At 59.5% G+C, this 16,193-nt stretch overlaps 3 protein-coding genes across 3 annotated transcripts; 1 reads left to right on the plus strand and 2 right to left on the minus strand.

Moving 5' to 3' along the window:
• Positions 1 to 245: 245 nt before the first annotated feature.
• Positions 246 to 2,919, minus strand: BXZ73DRAFT_78929 (uncharacterized protein; the record flags this gene model as incomplete). The annotated part of the gene is made up of 14 exons (XM_048022965.1): positions 246 to 421; positions 484 to 546; positions 596 to 759; positions 818 to 1,236; positions 1,584 to 1,628; positions 1,654 to 1,727; positions 1,778 to 1,857; positions 1,912 to 1,949; positions 2,005 to 2,132; positions 2,155 to 2,164; positions 2,207 to 2,293; positions 2,337 to 2,484; positions 2,539 to 2,681; positions 2,740 to 2,919. The coding sequence occupies 14 exons, from the start codon at positions 2,917 to 2,919 to the stop codon at positions 246 to 248; spliced, it is 1,755 nt and encodes a 584-aa protein (XP_047875978.1).
• Positions 2,920 to 7,498: 4,579 nt separating this feature from the next.
• BXZ73DRAFT_49811 (GPI ethanolamine phosphate transferase 1) lies at positions 7,499 to 8,161 on the plus strand (the record flags this gene model as incomplete). The annotated part of the gene is made up of 3 exons (XM_048020324.1): positions 7,499 to 7,782; positions 7,916 to 7,970; positions 8,015 to 8,161. The coding sequence occupies 3 exons, from the start codon at positions 7,499 to 7,501 to the stop codon at positions 8,159 to 8,161; spliced, it is 486 nt and encodes a 161-aa protein (XP_047875979.1).
• Positions 8,162 to 9,428: 1,267 nt separating this feature from the next.
• Positions 9,429 to 15,357, minus strand: BXZ73DRAFT_78931 (uncharacterized protein; the record flags this gene model as incomplete). Its single annotated transcript, XM_048022966.1, has 19 exons — positions 9,429 to 9,812; positions 10,108 to 10,246; positions 10,430 to 10,679; positions 10,766 to 11,000; positions 11,150 to 11,679; positions 12,163 to 12,281; positions 12,509 to 12,592; positions 12,658 to 12,802; positions 12,865 to 12,927; positions 12,977 to 13,140; positions 13,280 to 13,479; positions 13,674 to 13,820; positions 14,041 to 14,114; positions 14,162 to 14,244; positions 14,299 to 14,336; positions 14,393 to 14,520; positions 14,543 to 14,723; positions 14,775 to 15,110; positions 15,169 to 15,357. The coding sequence occupies 19 exons, from the start codon at positions 15,355 to 15,357 to the stop codon at positions 9,429 to 9,431; spliced, it is 3,489 nt and encodes a 1,162-aa protein (XP_047875980.1).
• Between the last annotated feature and the right edge of the window lie 836 nt (positions 15,358 to 16,193).

Raw genomic sequence — 16,193 nt, forward strand, 5'->3', positions numbered from 1 at the left:
TTATTCACTCGCAGCTGTGTGGTACCCCGCGTCGTCGTCGTCGTCTGAGCTCTCTCCGGTGCATGAGTGCCCCGTGCGCGGCGCAATCTTGTTAGTGTCTATGGCTTTCCTGTGTGTGCCGGCGCACCGATCACGTTTGCTGGCCTCCGCCAGCATGACGTTCATTCGAGCAATAAACGGACCGAGACCCCTGGCCCACAGCCTTGGCGGTCTGCAGTTGTCGCAGATTCCCATCAGCATGGGTATCACGCGCATCCAACCCTGGAAACGACATACTCCACTCGGAAGCATCCAGGGCCCTGTGGAACGTCTGGCGGCGGGTGTCCTACGCGCACTGGCTCCTCATCAAAGGACCAGTACGCCCACGGCTCGTGGGGCACACCGTGTTCGTCAAGTGGCTGCTTGTGAAGCCACGCCGTTGCTGTATCCACAGTCACTTGTAAGTGATCGTGGATGACGTTAAATGTCACACGTCGTACGCACTGTGTGTACCGTGTGTGTGATCTTCGCCAGTGCACGCCCCCGCCCCATAATCGCGGCAATTGACTGTCGCAACATCAGCACCAGAGTGATTCAGGTGAACCAGTGAGCTTACCGAGAAAGAGATCCGATAGGTCTATACCATGTAGGCGGGACAGACGTAGTGCGTGGTCGGTGAAGAATTTGTCGGATGTGTCGTCTGATATGCCGGAAAGGATTTGTTGGCCGATGCACCAACGACCCGGGTCGTTCTGGGATGGAACGATGGTAAATTCCCCACTGCCGAGGATGGGATGATAAAAACGATGCTTTAAACAGATGGCTGAACAATCCTGACCTCTCGACTGCGTTGTTTGACCAAGTGGAGAGCTTCCACCGGGTCGGACGCGTGTCGCGAAAAATCCGACGCTCGTAGTGCACCATATCGCCTGAGGATTCGGAGACCTCATTGATGTTACCAAGGTACGTGAAACGGGGGCCGTCGGGGTGATTTGTAATGTAGCCATAGTCGCCCGGCTTGGCATTGTTATCAGCGATTTCTAGGCTGTGGAGCGGTATCTGTCTGGCGACGAAATCCCAGAGACGAGAGGAATTGGAACGAAAGGCATGGTCGTCGCGCGCCTGTACCAGAGCATCGAAAGTGAGCGCCGTGTTGTGAATAACTGGACCCTCTGCGGATGGCGTATGAGTGTGGAACGGAGGTGTAATAAGACAGTCCGTACCGGGAAGGAAGTGGTGCCTATGGTCTCTGTGGGCCTTTAGCCAAGCATCAGTAAATGCAATGAGAATGAACATAAGGAGGATTTTACCTCTGAATATAGGCCAGAGATGCATGCAATTAGACAGGATGCATTTCCACGCTCCAGGTCTTGCACATCAAAAACGAGCTGACCATGCGAATCAATTCCGGCAGAAGGTAAGCAGGGCCCCTTATGTGAAATCACTGTTTCTAACTGTGAGACATTTGAGATGTTAGGTTTGAAAGAGCGAGGAAAGAGAGACAATTACAGATAATAGGGGGAGCAGTGCCCGATCTTCAACGAATTTAACTGCGCTCTGGAGGAGTTTTAATGCGGATACTTTGCTGATGAATGTGGGCTTACAGCTGCATCGACCAACTGGGACGTTTCCGCTCTTAGCGACCTTTCCTTTGACGATACGAGAAGTGCTCACATGCTGAAAAAGCTTCTGAACCCAAATCACGGGGTCCTTACTGTCGAAGTCTGCCAATATGGAGTGTCGTGTACCTGAAAATACATTTGGTAGCTGCATGATTAAGGCAGAAAGGGAACACTACCGTCAAGGATATAGAATTGGGTTCCGGCCTGAGGGCGAGCCATAGCGATCACATTGCTGAAGGTTTCGTGGTACTCATGGCTATGCATACTTCATCGGAAACGCAATCGTACTGCTAAATAGATGAGCACATACTTGTTCTCAGAGTATATTTGAATGCTTTCGAAAACGTTCTGTGCGAAACCATCGGTAAGAAGGATCAGGCATCGACTGGACCATGGTACGTACATCCTTGAGCTTGTGACCATACGTGCGCACTGTCACCGGACGAGTACCCAATATAGCGCTGTATTGATAACCGTGGTGGGTCCTGGTTCTGTACGGGATCTTCGTGTGGGCTTCTGTGCGCTGGATATCTGTCAACGGCACGTATCGTACCTGACAGCATCTGTGAGAATAACGCCGTGGTCGGCAGAGCGGAGGCACTGACCAAGGAGCCGGGTTCGAATGGAGCTTGCGATTCAACCTGGCTCTTAAGCAATTCAACCTGGCGCTCCAGTCGCACCAGGATCGCGGTCTGTGTGGACGTTCCGTCAGCATTTTGCTGGGTTCGACCAGACCACACCTACGTCAAACGAACGCCACGCATCGTCCAGCTTCAGTAGGCATTCCTGCGCCTTCCCGCGAAGCTTTGCCCGTCGGAAGAAACGATTGAAGCGCCCCTTCTCCAGCTCTCGCTTGACTGCGTCTTGCACCTTCACCAGAGCGCTACATCCCGATCCGGTGACTGAGCCGTTCCACGAGCACGATGAAACCACCCACCTATGTAGCTCCAGCAAGATGACCTGCATGTCCACACCGATCGTCCCCCCGTTCAAGCCCAGAGTCTTCTTCTGAACGTACTCGGCGAGGGTGGCCGCGCGCTCAGCGACAGAGACGAACGCGTCTGTGTTCGCTCTCGATTGCTGTCGTGAGAGATTAGGACGGCGCAGACGCAGGCGGGCGGATGTGAGGAATGCGCACCTCGACGGCCTTCGCGATCCCGAGTGCGGTGGCGACGATGCCGCCGAGGAAGGGGACGGCCCCGACAGCGCTTGCAGCATCCTTGAGGGCTTCTAGGATAGTGATCGAGTTTGCGAGCACGTCGTCCGCAGCGCTTCTGGTGACGAGGGGCCGCTGTCCGCAACCGAGACGGGGAGCCATGATGAGAGCTGTGAGTGAGAGAGAAACCATGGGCTATCAGCGCATGCGTCCTCGGCGTACTTATAGTAGTGTCTACATTGTCAGAGACCTGTGCGCGAGAATTGGAAGCTCGAGCCTCGTGTGTTCCGCACCGGCTTGGGCCTAGGACGCTCGTCGGCGGAGTTTCCAGGCCGTGCTCGCTGCGTTGCGAGTCCACACGAGAGTGTGCACGCACAATGCGCACGTCTGCCGCGTGCAGGCTGTGCGTCCAGACTTCAAAGCGAGCATGGAAGCCAGGACCGCCGTCTGTCCGCGGCCGTGCAGGCTCAACGAGACGTCGCGGCGCGGATTGGGCGCGCGTATATTCGTGTGGTGGGAGGCACTGGCGAAAGCCACTGCATGCAGTCGGTGTCGGTCAGCGCTAGCAGCCGTGGGCAGGGACTGCACGCCACCGATAACGGGCACGCGCGTTTTACTTCCCCACAACTTGGAGCACAGCACGTACGAAATGTGCGCAATATGAATAAATGATCACAGCTATGTCGTAGAGGGACGTGTTTCGCGGGGGCCACGAGGCTCCGCTCTAAGGCCTCCTGTCGATGAAGGCTCGGTAATTGTGTCTTGAGGGCCGCATATACTTGGACCGAGGCTCCCAGTCTGATGAACTACGGAGATGATGTGGGCAGGCCTCAGGGCGCGTTCGCCGTCGGGTGGTGTGGGGTTGGGGCGGAGATACCAGAGTAGCGCCCCACCGCGCCGTCGCCGAGGCTCTAGACGCTCAAGCCCAGGCTGACCGGATCGTCGGATAGAGCAGTGCGATTTCTGAAAACAGCATGCGGCGACCAGCTGGGGATTGGACACACCAGTAGCCGGCGCAGAGCGGTCTTCAATTCGCTGTTCCGCGAGTGCATGCACGGCAGGGACCGCGAACGCGGATGGATCGGGAGTATTAGGCTCGATCGATTCGATCATTGGCCAGCCGCAAGTTCGTCGTCCGCGATCCCTCAAGCGGCTGGTCCATGTCGATGGGCTTTTGTCAGGGGCCTCCCGCATCGACATCCCCGCCCAGAACGGGGCCGTTGGGGTATGCCGCTCCCCCATCCGTGGCGGGTCGCGACGGCGGTCGCGTCGGGAGGCGTCCCGAGGGCGCGCGACTGGTCCCGCGCCCGCCGCGCGAACACGCGGACGACGTGTGGGCAACGTCCACCTGCACGCCGTCGCGCGGGGCTCGCGTTCGCTGCGCACCCTCCTGCCCTGAGCGCGTGCCTGCGACGCTGCCGCACACATGCACGCGCGCTCTGCACAGCGACATCGATACGCATGGAACTTGGAAGAGGGGAGCTCTTTGCACCCGCGTTGGTGTAGTCGTCTACCCCGACCATCCGATGTCGGGTGCGCGGGGTCATCCCGGTCGGAGCGCTAGAGCTAGAACAGCGTGGCTTGGGCGAGGCCCAACGACAGTGGACGGAGGAAAGCCTGAGCCGGGAGCTGAACGCGAGGGGAGCTGGAGATCAGCGGAGGGATGGTATGTATATGCATTAGCACTGTAGGATCCGCTGAAAGAACACTTCACGCACGTCGTAATCCTCAAAGGCGCCCACGTAGCGACGGAGCTACTGCGTTAACGCGCGGGCGCAGAGTTTCTGACGCAACTGCATTGTACCTGAGCGGCCTGTCGAGAGTTCGCATCAGGTCCTGGAGACAACCGAATGCCTAGGCTGACCCAGGGGGCAGGAGCGCGACGGCAAGCGAGCGCAGGATGACCCGATGTCATTGCGTGCGGGCGGGGAGCGCGTTTGGAGAGCGCGGATGTGTTTCCAGCTGTGGAAGGAGTAAAGGCGCAGAGAGGGACACCAAACCGCGAAGAACTCAGAGGGATCGAAGTGCCGAATCCCCTCCGCGCGTGATCCCAAGCATCCGCGGGCCTGCACCCTCACATTCACGCGCATGGAGCGCAGCCCACAAACCCCAACTGCGGCCCCCCGCCAACAGTTTGGTTCGGGAACACGCCCCACTCCGCGCCCGGGAGGAAAATGACGGCGCGAAGCGTCGGCCCCACCTCCCACCTCCCGAACGCTAGGTGCGCATGCTCGTGCACGCGCGGGAGCGGCGTGCGCCCCGCCGACGCGAGCGCGCGGGCGCGTCCCAGAGGTATTCCCGTGGCGGCGGGCGGGCGGACGAGAACAGGTAGGAAGATTAGAATGCGGCAATTCCATGGCGCGCTTGGGCTCAACGAGACAGGCGGGGTGATGGGCGGGAGCGGGTGCGAGAGCAGAGGGGACGGCGGGGTAGGCAGGGTCGCGTCGCGGAAGAGGCGTTGGCTACGGAGGACCCGGGAGCAGGCGAGGACGCTCTGGATGGGTCGATACAGAGTCTGCGTGGGGAGAAAGAAGACGTGAGCACCCGACTTCGCGCGAGAACAGCCAAGGGGAAAACAGAAGGCAGTGTGGACAGCTGGGATGCTGCACAGAGATCTGGAGAGATAGATAAGAACGCGCGAATGCACAGAGAGCGGGACGCGAGCGTACCTCGTCGGCGAGCATTCAGCGCCCTTCCAGCTTCTCAAAACGTCACCCAACGCCGCCCGCGGACATGGCTGCGCGTTCGCGGCAGGCGAAGGAACGCGAGCTGTCTCCGCCCGGCGAGCAGGGCGATGGCCTTCTCGATGCGCTCGTCGTCCGTGTTCCGGGGGTCGAAAGCTTTGTACAGGGCATGAGGTGCTGCAGTGGGGAGCTCCTTGCAGGTGTGTGCGGGGGAGAGCAGTTGCATGGGCGAAAGCAGGTCCGGAGATATGGCGGCTAGGCAACGATGGCGATGCTTGAGTGTCGTTTTCGGTGCCCGCCCTCGAGCGGCCTCCGCAGCGGGGGGCGTGCTGACGCGCTGTCGCCAGATGAGCGGTCGGCGCAGAAGGACTCGCTCGCGATATCCTCACCTCCTCCTAGCCCGCTTGCCCGGCGGCTGGTATGCGGATGCAGAGCGATGGGGCGGGGGTCGGCGAACGACTGCGCCAATACGAGAGCGAAGTCGCGACACGGCGTACTGGGGCAGCCGCGGACGTTCGGATTTTGCAGTGGAGCTTGGTGGCAAGTCGGTTGGAGGTGGAGGGGAAGTGGATGAGCTTGCGGACGACGGAGGGCGGCTCGTTGACGGAGTAGACCGGGCCGCTGCCTCAGCCGGCATTGACGAGCGTGGCACGCTGAGGTCCGACGGGAGCGGGAGAGGAAGGACTTGGGGGAGGCGCGCCTCTCATCCCTCAACAACACTCACTCGCGCGGGCCGCCTTCCACTCTTCACCTCCCACATTCCGAGCACGCATGCAGGACTCTGCCTGCATAGAACCGACAGCCGCCGTGGCGACATACAGCCCCGTGTGGCGGCTCCTGCTCATTGGGCTCGTCTTCCATCTCGTCTGCACTGGCACCGTCTTCGACTGCTACTTCTCCACTCCACCCGTCCAAGATACTCGCTCAAGACTGCGGAGGCCAAGCGGCTCGTTCTCATGGTCGGTAAGTCTGCGCGCGGCCCGTTTTGCCTCTCCATCTCACATCGCGGCGCAGGGAAGGGCTTGCGCGCGGACCTCCTTCTCGAGAAGAACGGACTCCCCGTGGTTCCTGCCTCACCGAATACCGTCGCTCCTCACCTGAGGCCCATCATCGAGGAGCGCGGGGCATCGGGTATCTCGCCTGCGCATGTCTCTGTCGCACTCATCGGTATGTCACCATTGCTTCGTTCTTCTGCATGCGATCGAACATCGCGCTTCTAGGCGGGATATACGAGGGCGTGTTTGCCGTGAAGAAGGTACGCAGGTCTCTGTTGCTGTTCTGCGCGCGCTGACTGGCTGTACACCAAAGGGCCCATCCGACTCACAACCTCGCGTAGGTCGACTTCGACTCGGTTTTAAATCAACCAGGCGCGACCTTTTGCTTCGGCCCTCCGAGAATTCTGCCAATTTTCGCGCGCGGAGCGACTTCTTGTAAGGTGGAGATGTGGTCCTATGGACTTTACGGAAGGTGTGTTCTCGTCTTCGTACAACTTGTTGCGATACCGAACGCGTCCTAGATGCCACGTCTCTGGAGGTCTGGGTTATGGAGCACCCGCACGCCCTCCTCCCAACACAACATCGGACGCCACGCCCGTTTGCAAGGCAAGCAGACGCTACATTTGCCCCGGCTCGACACCACCGGTCACTCGTACCGCCCTCATTCAAGAGTACGGTTTGCATGCCTTTCTGGCGATCCGCCCCTGGTCCTCACATCGAGCCTGCAGGAGTACTTGACGAACATTCAAGTAGTGGACCAGATCGCCAGACACACGGAAGAGCCCTTCCGCGAACTGTACGCGGACAACAAGACGGCGTATGTCTGCACCCGGTCTTCGGGACAACCATCTTCATCCTCGTGCGTGCTTTCAACTGTACTCGTTCCGATGACTGACGTCGGTCTCTGCTCATGGAACAGCTTAACAACCTCAGCTGGTCGCTATTTCTAGTGGTCATCATCGCCACAAGAAAGGCGTTTCATCCTGTGTTCCGTTTCATAGGCCTGGGTCTTTTCCGTGCGTTTGCTTGCCCCCTTTACTGTGAATTTCGTTTGCTGACCGTATGGGTAGTATCTACCGCCGCGCTACCCTTCGTTTTTCGCGTCGGCGGAGCCAGCCTCACGCGCGTCTACTCAGCTTTTTCCTCGGATTTGGCAGAGCCTTCGTGTGGCTGGCGATCGCTGCGGAGGACTTGGTCTACGTCGCATTTTCGCTGACACTCACAACGTGGGTCGAAGTTAAGGCAGCGCTGCGTCAGACGGCGGCACACAAGCCGCGGGCGGAGGACCTGCGCATCGCGGTCTTCTTCCTGCTCTTCGTTCAGGTGGCCGCCTTTGGCGCAGGAAAGTGAGTGTCCACCTTACAGTCTCTCTTGATCGCATGCTGACATGTATTGTAGCGTTGCTCTGATATCGTACGCATCATGCGCTCGTACTGAGGCGTTCCAATCACTGATGTCAGTTCAGTTCCTTTCACCTAGAACCGTGTACTGTCTAGTCCCAGTCCTCGACCCATTCCTCATGGTAGCGCTCTTGGTGTGTCGTCGGTACTTCAACATGAACTAAGTATGCGGCCACAGGTCTTCAAGATCGTTGCTCCCCGAATCATCCTCGCGACCTGCTTCTCCATCTCGAACGCGCGCCTCTCACCCCCACCGTTCAGTCTCTTCCTCGTCGCCCTCACCTACACAAAAAGTACGTTGCATCGCTCATTGCTCTCGGATTAGCCTGTCCACATCCGTTTCCAGTCATGACGATCACCTTCTTCCGCCGCGTCACCGACACCAGCTCGTGGCTGGATATCGTCAGCTCACTCCTGCTATCTAGTCGGCGGGTATCTGCGCGCTGGGCGAGGTGCTCGTGGCGCCACCAGCGGAAAGCGCAAGTGGCCGTTTCAAAGAGGACGGAGTAGCTACGTTCGGGCTAGCGACCGGAGGTGGCTTCGCGCCATGGTCAGACCCCTCTGCCACGTCAACATGCCTGAGCGAATCGCCCTCTACAGCCGTTCGGTGAGTTCTGGACGCTCTTCTCATTGCTTCACCTCGGGCTGATGCGTCTTGCAGTACTCCCCCTGCGTCCACCGCCGCGTTGTCATCGTACTGGAAGCGACTGAGTCCCTCCCGACGAGCCCTCGCCCGAGTCTAAGAAGATCCCGAGTCGCTCGTCGTCGCGGCGATCGTCGCCGAGGAGTACCCCTCCGCAGGCCTCGTCCTCAGGGGAGGCCGCGTTCCCCGCCACGCCGATGGGCACCGGGCCCGTCGACGTGTACGCGCGCCTGCAGGCGCCCTTGAGGGCAAGTAAGACGTCGCCGTCGCGCCGCTCCTGCTCCGTAACGAGTACCTCATGCGGCACGAGACAAGTACCCGTTGTGCTCGGTTCGTCGACCGCCTGGTGGTGCCCGGGTTTGCGCCGTTCCGCGAGTATGCGGAGGCGGTCAAAGCGCACCCGAGCGTCAAGAAGACGTATGATGAGGTCCGTAGTCGGCTTCTGTGCGAGGTGGTGATACTGATCGTGTATAGCGCGGCTTGTAGGCTGTTCACGCGGCTCCCGTACCTCAGACGTGATTAAAACAGGAGGCGCCGACGACGGATGGCCACGCTCACCAGGCACTGCAAGCGGTCTGCCAATCCACATCGCCGCGGCATCCGTCACCGCCGCTTTCTTTGTGAAGCAGCGGTCCCCCGTCACGTTCTACGGGAATAGCCACTCAGGATCGGGGGGCAGGTCTCTGATCCAAGGAGCGGTCGTTGGTGCAGCCTTGCAGAGCATGGTGGTAAGTGTCCCCAACTGTATGCCCACCGTCTCTCCCCCGCTGACGTCTCTTTGCTTTCAGGCTGGGTACACTCATCGCCCACTGTGAAGCGTATGGGTCACGGGGAGGGATGGTGGGCAGGCAAACCCGGGTCGACGGGAGACGGCTGGGAAGGAAACTAGCGCATACGTCGACTCCCCTATCTCCGTCTCCACCGTCCCAGCCGTCCCAGCGCGGGGTCTTTACCCCTGAAGGCGGAACGCTGGCCGTGCTCCCCGCGCACGCCCGCGGGAAGGATACGAAGGCTCGTGCGCGCGCCCCGCCAAGCTCGAGGCCGCGAAGGCGGAGGACGGGCACGCGGGCACGGCGTACCCCGCCCCCGCACGGCCGTGGTACAAGACCCGCAAGTGACTGCTGATCTTTCTCGTCGCTGCCGTCGTGGGCGGCGCCGTCGGCGTCACGGTCAACCAGGGCCACACCAACGCCCTGACGTCGTCGACGGCGGCGAACCCTGGGGACAGCCAGTCGGTGACGACGCCCACCTCGTCGGCTACGACGAACGAGAGTAGCGGCACCGGCACGCCCACAGCGTCGGACACATCAGGCGCATCGGCCCAGATGCAAGCCTTCAAAGCATGACCAACCCGAATAGCGGCAGCTTCATCGCGAGGTCGTCAGATACGGGTAGCCTTGGCAGGCCCATCGGCGCCGTATGAGTCGTGAGTCAAGTTCCCTTTTCCCCTCAGATCAGTCTTTCCGACTGCTCACAGCGGTGTAGACATTTATGTTTGCTCCCCGCCGTGGTTGTCCGTTCCCCGTCGCTGTATACTAGGTTTGGATTAGTTCGCCCCATCCCTGCACAATGCTTCCTCCTTCGGCGTGACGCTCGTCTCCAACGAAACCCTCGCTGACGCGGCGCACCTCGCCCTGCGCCCCAACCGGCCGATTGAGGATCCCGCCCGCCGCGGACCTCGAGAGCTCGATCTCGCTCAACTCGTTCGCCAGCAGCGACTCTCTCGTCCGCTGCGCCGCACGCTTGTGGGCCGCGACGGTCTGGGGCCTGCACAGCGCCGGGCTGGACGGACGAGGGCATGCTTGACGTCGTACCCAGCACAGCGTGCTCCAAGAGGGGGATCGCGCAGTTGTACGTAGAGCGTGGAGAGTAGGCCCGCGGGGTGCTCGTAAGTGCAGTGAGCGCGTAAGGGCGTCAGACGTTCGCGGAACACGCGGGGGGAGAACGCACCGGAGCGAAGTAGTGGCGAACGGCAGAGTGCTCCCGATGCACATGGCGTCTCGGAGGGCGTTGAAGGAGAAGTTCCTGCTGCGGTGGTCCATGATGGGGAATGCCGAAGTAGGCCGATCATTCCGCGAGCGCGTCAGTGGAGGCGGCGACGAAAGTTTGGCCCGTGAGGAAGAGCGTGACGGGCGCGGAGATTTTCGAGGGCTCAGGAAGGAGCTGCATGCAGGGTTATTCGGACGGAGCTTCGTGGAAGCTACAGCGGCCCGGCGTAAGCACGGGGCCTGAGTGGAAAGGAGGAGGAGCGCATACAGCGAGGGGAAAAGACAGAGCAGGACTCACAGGGCGTCGCGCACCATTCCAGCGGAGAAGATGCGGGGTGCGAGGGAGCAGCGGCCGTATTTACAGTGGCCATGTTCAGAGCAGAGGGCGGGTGAGGAGGCAGGGACGGAGAGCGCATGGGGCGCGCCTCCGCCGTGAGCGCTCGAGGGAAGGGGAGCGGGAGGGACGGCCCGAACTGAAGGCTTCGCATGATGACAAGGCTGGGACCGCATTCCACCCCCAACCACTCCCTTTCCTGATCAATGCCCGTTTGAACGCCCCATCTGGCGAGACGGTCTCCTGTGGCATCTCCCCATCGCGCTCAGATGCGTTCTAGGCAATCATCCGCCCACGAGAACTCGTTTTCGCCTCATTTGACTTACCGGGGACCAAGCGTACGCGTACCCGCCATTCCACCTTCCCGTCCCCGCCGCTCATCCATCCCATCCTCGCTCCGTGCCGCACCCGTGCAGTGTACGCAACCTTGATGATGACCGCGTACGCATCCACTGCCGTGTCCCGCCCGCCAACTGCGTACTCTGACTTCATCCCCAAATGCTGCCCCGCTTCCTCGCGTGTGCTCCCCCCGCAGCCTGGACTCCCCCGAATGCTTGCCCGTCGTCTAGCCGACACCGTCAATCTCAACGCGCTCGGGCCTATCACCGTAGCGGCGCGGATGACTGCGGGTGGCGGCAAGGCCGACGCGCGCCGCACCATCGCCTTCGCGCTACAGAAGACGGCGGGCTCGGTGCGTTTCAGCTGCGCTTCGTGTGCTCCGCCCCGTTCTCGCTGAGCGATCGCACCGCGCCAGGCTGTGGACGCAGCTCGCACCCGGACTGCGCGCTGGGACGGCAGTGCGTTGGAGCCACCGTCCCCGGACGGCGCCGGCACAGACACCAAGATCGTGCCGATTGCTATCTTCTGGCACGCTTGGACTGCGTCAGTCCACTAGTCGGGTCGACGGTGCGGATTCCGGGCACGATCCTGGCACCTGAGAAGAAATGCGTCTCTTTTTCATGACGCGCATGCGCCGATTCAAGAGGGTGGGCATGGCGCAGAAGACAGACCTGTGGCCAGTTTGCGAGGCATGCTCGACCTTGACTGCTGTGCGTTCTCCTATTTGTGATAACCCGCGCGTTCCTTAAAGCCACACTGACACCCGCACCCAAAGTCGCCGACGACGGATAACCACTCGCGCACATTGCACACGACCCGCGCTCCCGTACGTCGACTCCACCGCCTGTCCTCGCTATCACCTCACGCGTGCCCGCCTCCGATCCCACCAGAGTTCCAGGAGCTCGGGTACACGTTCTTTCGTCCACCGGCCACCTCTTTCGGCGCGCCGTTGGTGCTAATTAATACCCTCGTGGACGCTCACCTCGCTCTGCATCCCGACCGACCGGCTCTCCCCCGCGGACCTCGACCTTCCCGCACCGACCTCGCGAGCTCAACTCGCTCGCCGGGCCACGTCTCGCTCGTCTCCTGCGGCGCGCGCTCGTGGGCCGCGAGCGCGATATGGGATATTGGGTACTCGTGCCTGATACAATTTCGAAGCGCTGCAGGACTACATCTCTCGGTCCGCCTAGCAACTGGCGTGGCGTGTGCGTAGAATCTGTGAAGTACTACTATGTTGTTTCTTATTCACTCGCAGCTGTGTGGTACCCCGCGTCGTCGTCGTCGTCTGAGCTCTCTCCGGTGCATGAGTGCCCCGTGTGCGGCGCAATCTTGTCAGTGTCCACGGCTTTCCTGTGTGTGCCAGCGCACCGATCACGTTCGCTGGCCTCCGCCAGCATGACGTTCATTCGAGCAAGAAACGGACCGAGACCGCTGGCATACAACCTTGGCGGTCTGCAGTTGTCGCAGATTCGCATCAGCATGGGTATCACGCGCATGCAACCCTGAAAATGACGCACTCCACCCAGAAGCATCCAGGGCCCTGTGGAACGTCTGGCGGCGGGTGTCCTACGGGCACTGGCTCCTCATCAAAGGACCAGTACGCCCACGGCTTGTGGGGCACACCGTGCTCGTCAAGTGGCTGCTTGTGAAGCCACGCCGTTGCTGTATCCACAGTCACTTGTAAGAGATCGTGGATGACGTTAAATGTCACACATCGTACGCACTGTGTGTACCATGCGTGTGATCTTCGCCAGTGCACACCCACGCCCCATAATTGCGGCATTGGACTGTCGCAACATCAGCACCAGAGTGATTCAGGGGAACCAGTGAGCTTACCGAGAAAGAGATCCGATAGGTCTATACCATGTAGGCGGGACAGACGTAGTGCGTGGTTGGTGAAGAATTTGTCGTATGTGTCGTCTGGTATGCCGGATAGGAAAACCTGGCCGATGCACCAACGACCCGGGTCGTTCTGGGATGGGACAATGGTAAATTCCTCACTGCAGAGGATGGGATGATAAAAACGATGCTTTAAACAGATGGCTGAACAATCCTGACCTCTCGACTGCGTTTTTTGACCAATTTGAGTGCTTTAACGGGGTCATACACTTGTCGTGATAAATCCGACACTCTTCATACACAATATCGACTGAGGATTCGAAGACATCATCGATATTTCCGAGGTATGCGAAACGGGGGCCGTCGGGGTGATTTGTAATGTAGCCATAGTCGCCCGGCTTGGCATCGTTGTCAGCGATTTCTAGGCTGTGGAGCGGTATCTGTCTGGCGACGAAATCCCAGAGACGAGAGAGATTAGAACGAGAGACATAGTCGCACGCCTGTACCAGAGCATCGAAAGTGAGCCTCGAGTTGTGATAAACTGGAGCCTCCGAGTCTGCGGATGGTATGTGAGCCTGGAACAGAGGTGGAATAGGACGGTCTGTACCGGGAAGCAAGTACTGCCTATGGTCTCTGTGGGCCTTTAGCAAAGCATCAGTGAACTCCAGGATAATGAACATAAGGAGGATTTTACCTCTGAATATAGGCCATAGATGCATGTGAATAGACAGGATGCATTCCCGTGCTCCAGATCTTGCACATCAAAAATGAGCTGACCATGCGAATCGATTCCGGCGGAAGGTAAACAGGGACCCTTGTGTGCAGGAATCACTGTTTCGTCCTGTGAGACATTTGAGATTTTAGGTATGAAAGAGCGAGGAAAGAAAGACAATTACAGAATACAGGGGGAGCATTGCCCGATCTTCAACGAATTTAACTGCGCTCTGGAGGAGTTTTAATGCGGATACTTTGCGGATGAATGTGGGCTCACAGCTGCATCGACCAACTGAAACGTTTCCGCTCTTAGCGACCTTTCCTTTGACGATACGAGAAGTGCTCACATGCTGACAAAGCTTCTCAATCCAAACCACAGGGTCGTTACTGTCAAAGTCTGTCAATATAGATCTTCGTAGACCTGAACGTACATTTAGTAGCCGTATTATAAAAGCTGAAAGCGCACACTACCGTCAAGGACATAGAATTGGACTCCAGCATGAGGGTAAGCCATAGCGATCACGTTGTTGAAGGTTTCGTGGGACTCGTGACTATGCATACATCATCGGAAACGCAATCGGACTGCTAAATAGATGAGCACATACTTGTTCTCAGAGTACATTTGGATGCTTTCGAAAACGTTCTGTGCGAGGACCATTGGTGAGATGGATCAGGCATCGACTGGACCATGGTACATACATCCTTGAGCTTGTGACCATACGTGCGCACTGTCACCGGACGAGTACCCAATATAGCGCTGTATTGATAACCGTGGTGGGTCCTGGTTCTGTACGGTATCTTCGTGTGGGCTTCTGTGCGCTGTATATCTGTCAATGGCACGTATCGTACCTGACAGCAGCTGTGAGAATAACGCTGTAGTTGGAAGAGCGGAGGCACTGACTAAGCACCCGGGTTCGAATGTAGCTTGCAATTCAACCTGGCCCTTAAGCGATTCAACTTTTCCTTGAAGGGATTCACCCTGGCGTTGAAGCGATTCAACCTGGCGCTCGAGTCGCACCAGGATCGCGCTCTGTGTAGACGTTCCTTCAGCATATTGCCGGGTTCGACCAGACCAACCTACGTCAAAAGAGTGCCAAGCATCTTCCAGCTTCTGTAGGCATTCCTGCGCCTTACCGCGAAGCTTTGCACGTCGAAAGAAACGGTGGATGCGCCCCCTCTGCAGCTCTCGATTGACTGTGTGCTGTACTTTCACAAGCGCGCTGTGTCCGGAGAGAATGACCAAGCTGTTCCACGAGCACGATGGAAGCACCGACCTGTGTAGCTCCTGCAGGATGACCTGCATGTCCGTGCTGATCGTCCCCCCGTTCGAGCCCAGAGTCTTCTCCTGAACGTACTCGGCGAGGGTGGCCGCGCGCTCAGCGACAAAGACGAACGCGTCTGTGTTCGCTCTCGATTGCTGTCGTGAGAGATGAGGACGGCACAGACGCAGCCGAGCGAATGTGAGGAATGCGCACCTCGACGGCCTTCGCGATTCCGAGTGCAGTGGCGATGATGCCGCCGAGGAAGGGGACGACCCCGACAGCGCTTGCAGCATCCTTGAGGGCCTCAAGGATGGTGATGGAGTTGGCGAGCACGTCGTCCGAGATGCCTTCGCTGGCGACGAGGGGTCGCTGTCCGGGACTGGGACGCGGCGGAGGAGCCATGGGGGAGTCTGTGGGGGAAGGCATGGGCTATCGGCGCACGCGTCCTCGGACTGCTTATAGTGGCGTCTCCATTGTCAGAGAGCTGTGCGCGAGAATTGGAAGCTCGAGCCTCGTGCCTTCCACACCGACTTGGGCCTTGGACGCTCGAAGTTTTCAAGTCGTGCTCTCTGGGCCCGTTGCGAGTCCACACGCGAGTGCGCATGTCCGATGCGTGAAAATCACGGGGCCTGAGCATCGAAGCCAGGACCGCGGTGTGAGATGTCGAGTCGCGGATTAGGCGCACATGTATACGTGTGGTGGGAAGCACCGCGGCGAAAGCTATATTTCTGTGCCGGACAGCCGCAGTGGGCACTGCATGCCACTAATACTGGGAACGCGGGAATCGCAGATCGCACAGCGTGCACACAGCAAACAGTGATCACCGCCATGTAGTAGAAGGACGTGTTGCCCCCTCCGCTCCAGGCCTGGCTTCCTCTCGATGAGGGCTCGGCAACCGCGTCTCGAGCGCTGCATATACCTGGCTGGCCGCGAGCGGAGGCTCCCAGTCTGACGAACGGCGGATGCGGGCGCTCAGGGCGCGTTCGCCGTCGGGGCTGGAGCGGTCCCCGCTGTCGCCGACGCTCTAGACGCTCAGATCGCCGGATGGAGCAGTGCGATATCTGAAACCAGGATGTGGCGATTAGCTGGGGATTGGACGTGCCAGTGGCTCGTGCGGCGCCGCGGTCTTCCCATCGTTGTTCTGCGAGTGCATGCACGGCAGGGACCGCGAACGCGGATCCAGTCCCTCAAGAGGCTGGTCCCATTTCGAGGGGTTTCTGGTAGAGCCTCCCTCACCG

Source organism: Epithele typhae, assembly GCF_022376455.1.
Source record: "Epithele typhae strain CBS 203.58 chromosome Unknown BXZ73scaffold_38, whole genome shotgun sequence".
In the NCBI taxonomy this organism is placed as follows: domain Eukaryota; kingdom Fungi; phylum Basidiomycota; class Agaricomycetes; order Polyporales; family Epitheliaceae; genus Epithele; species Epithele typhae.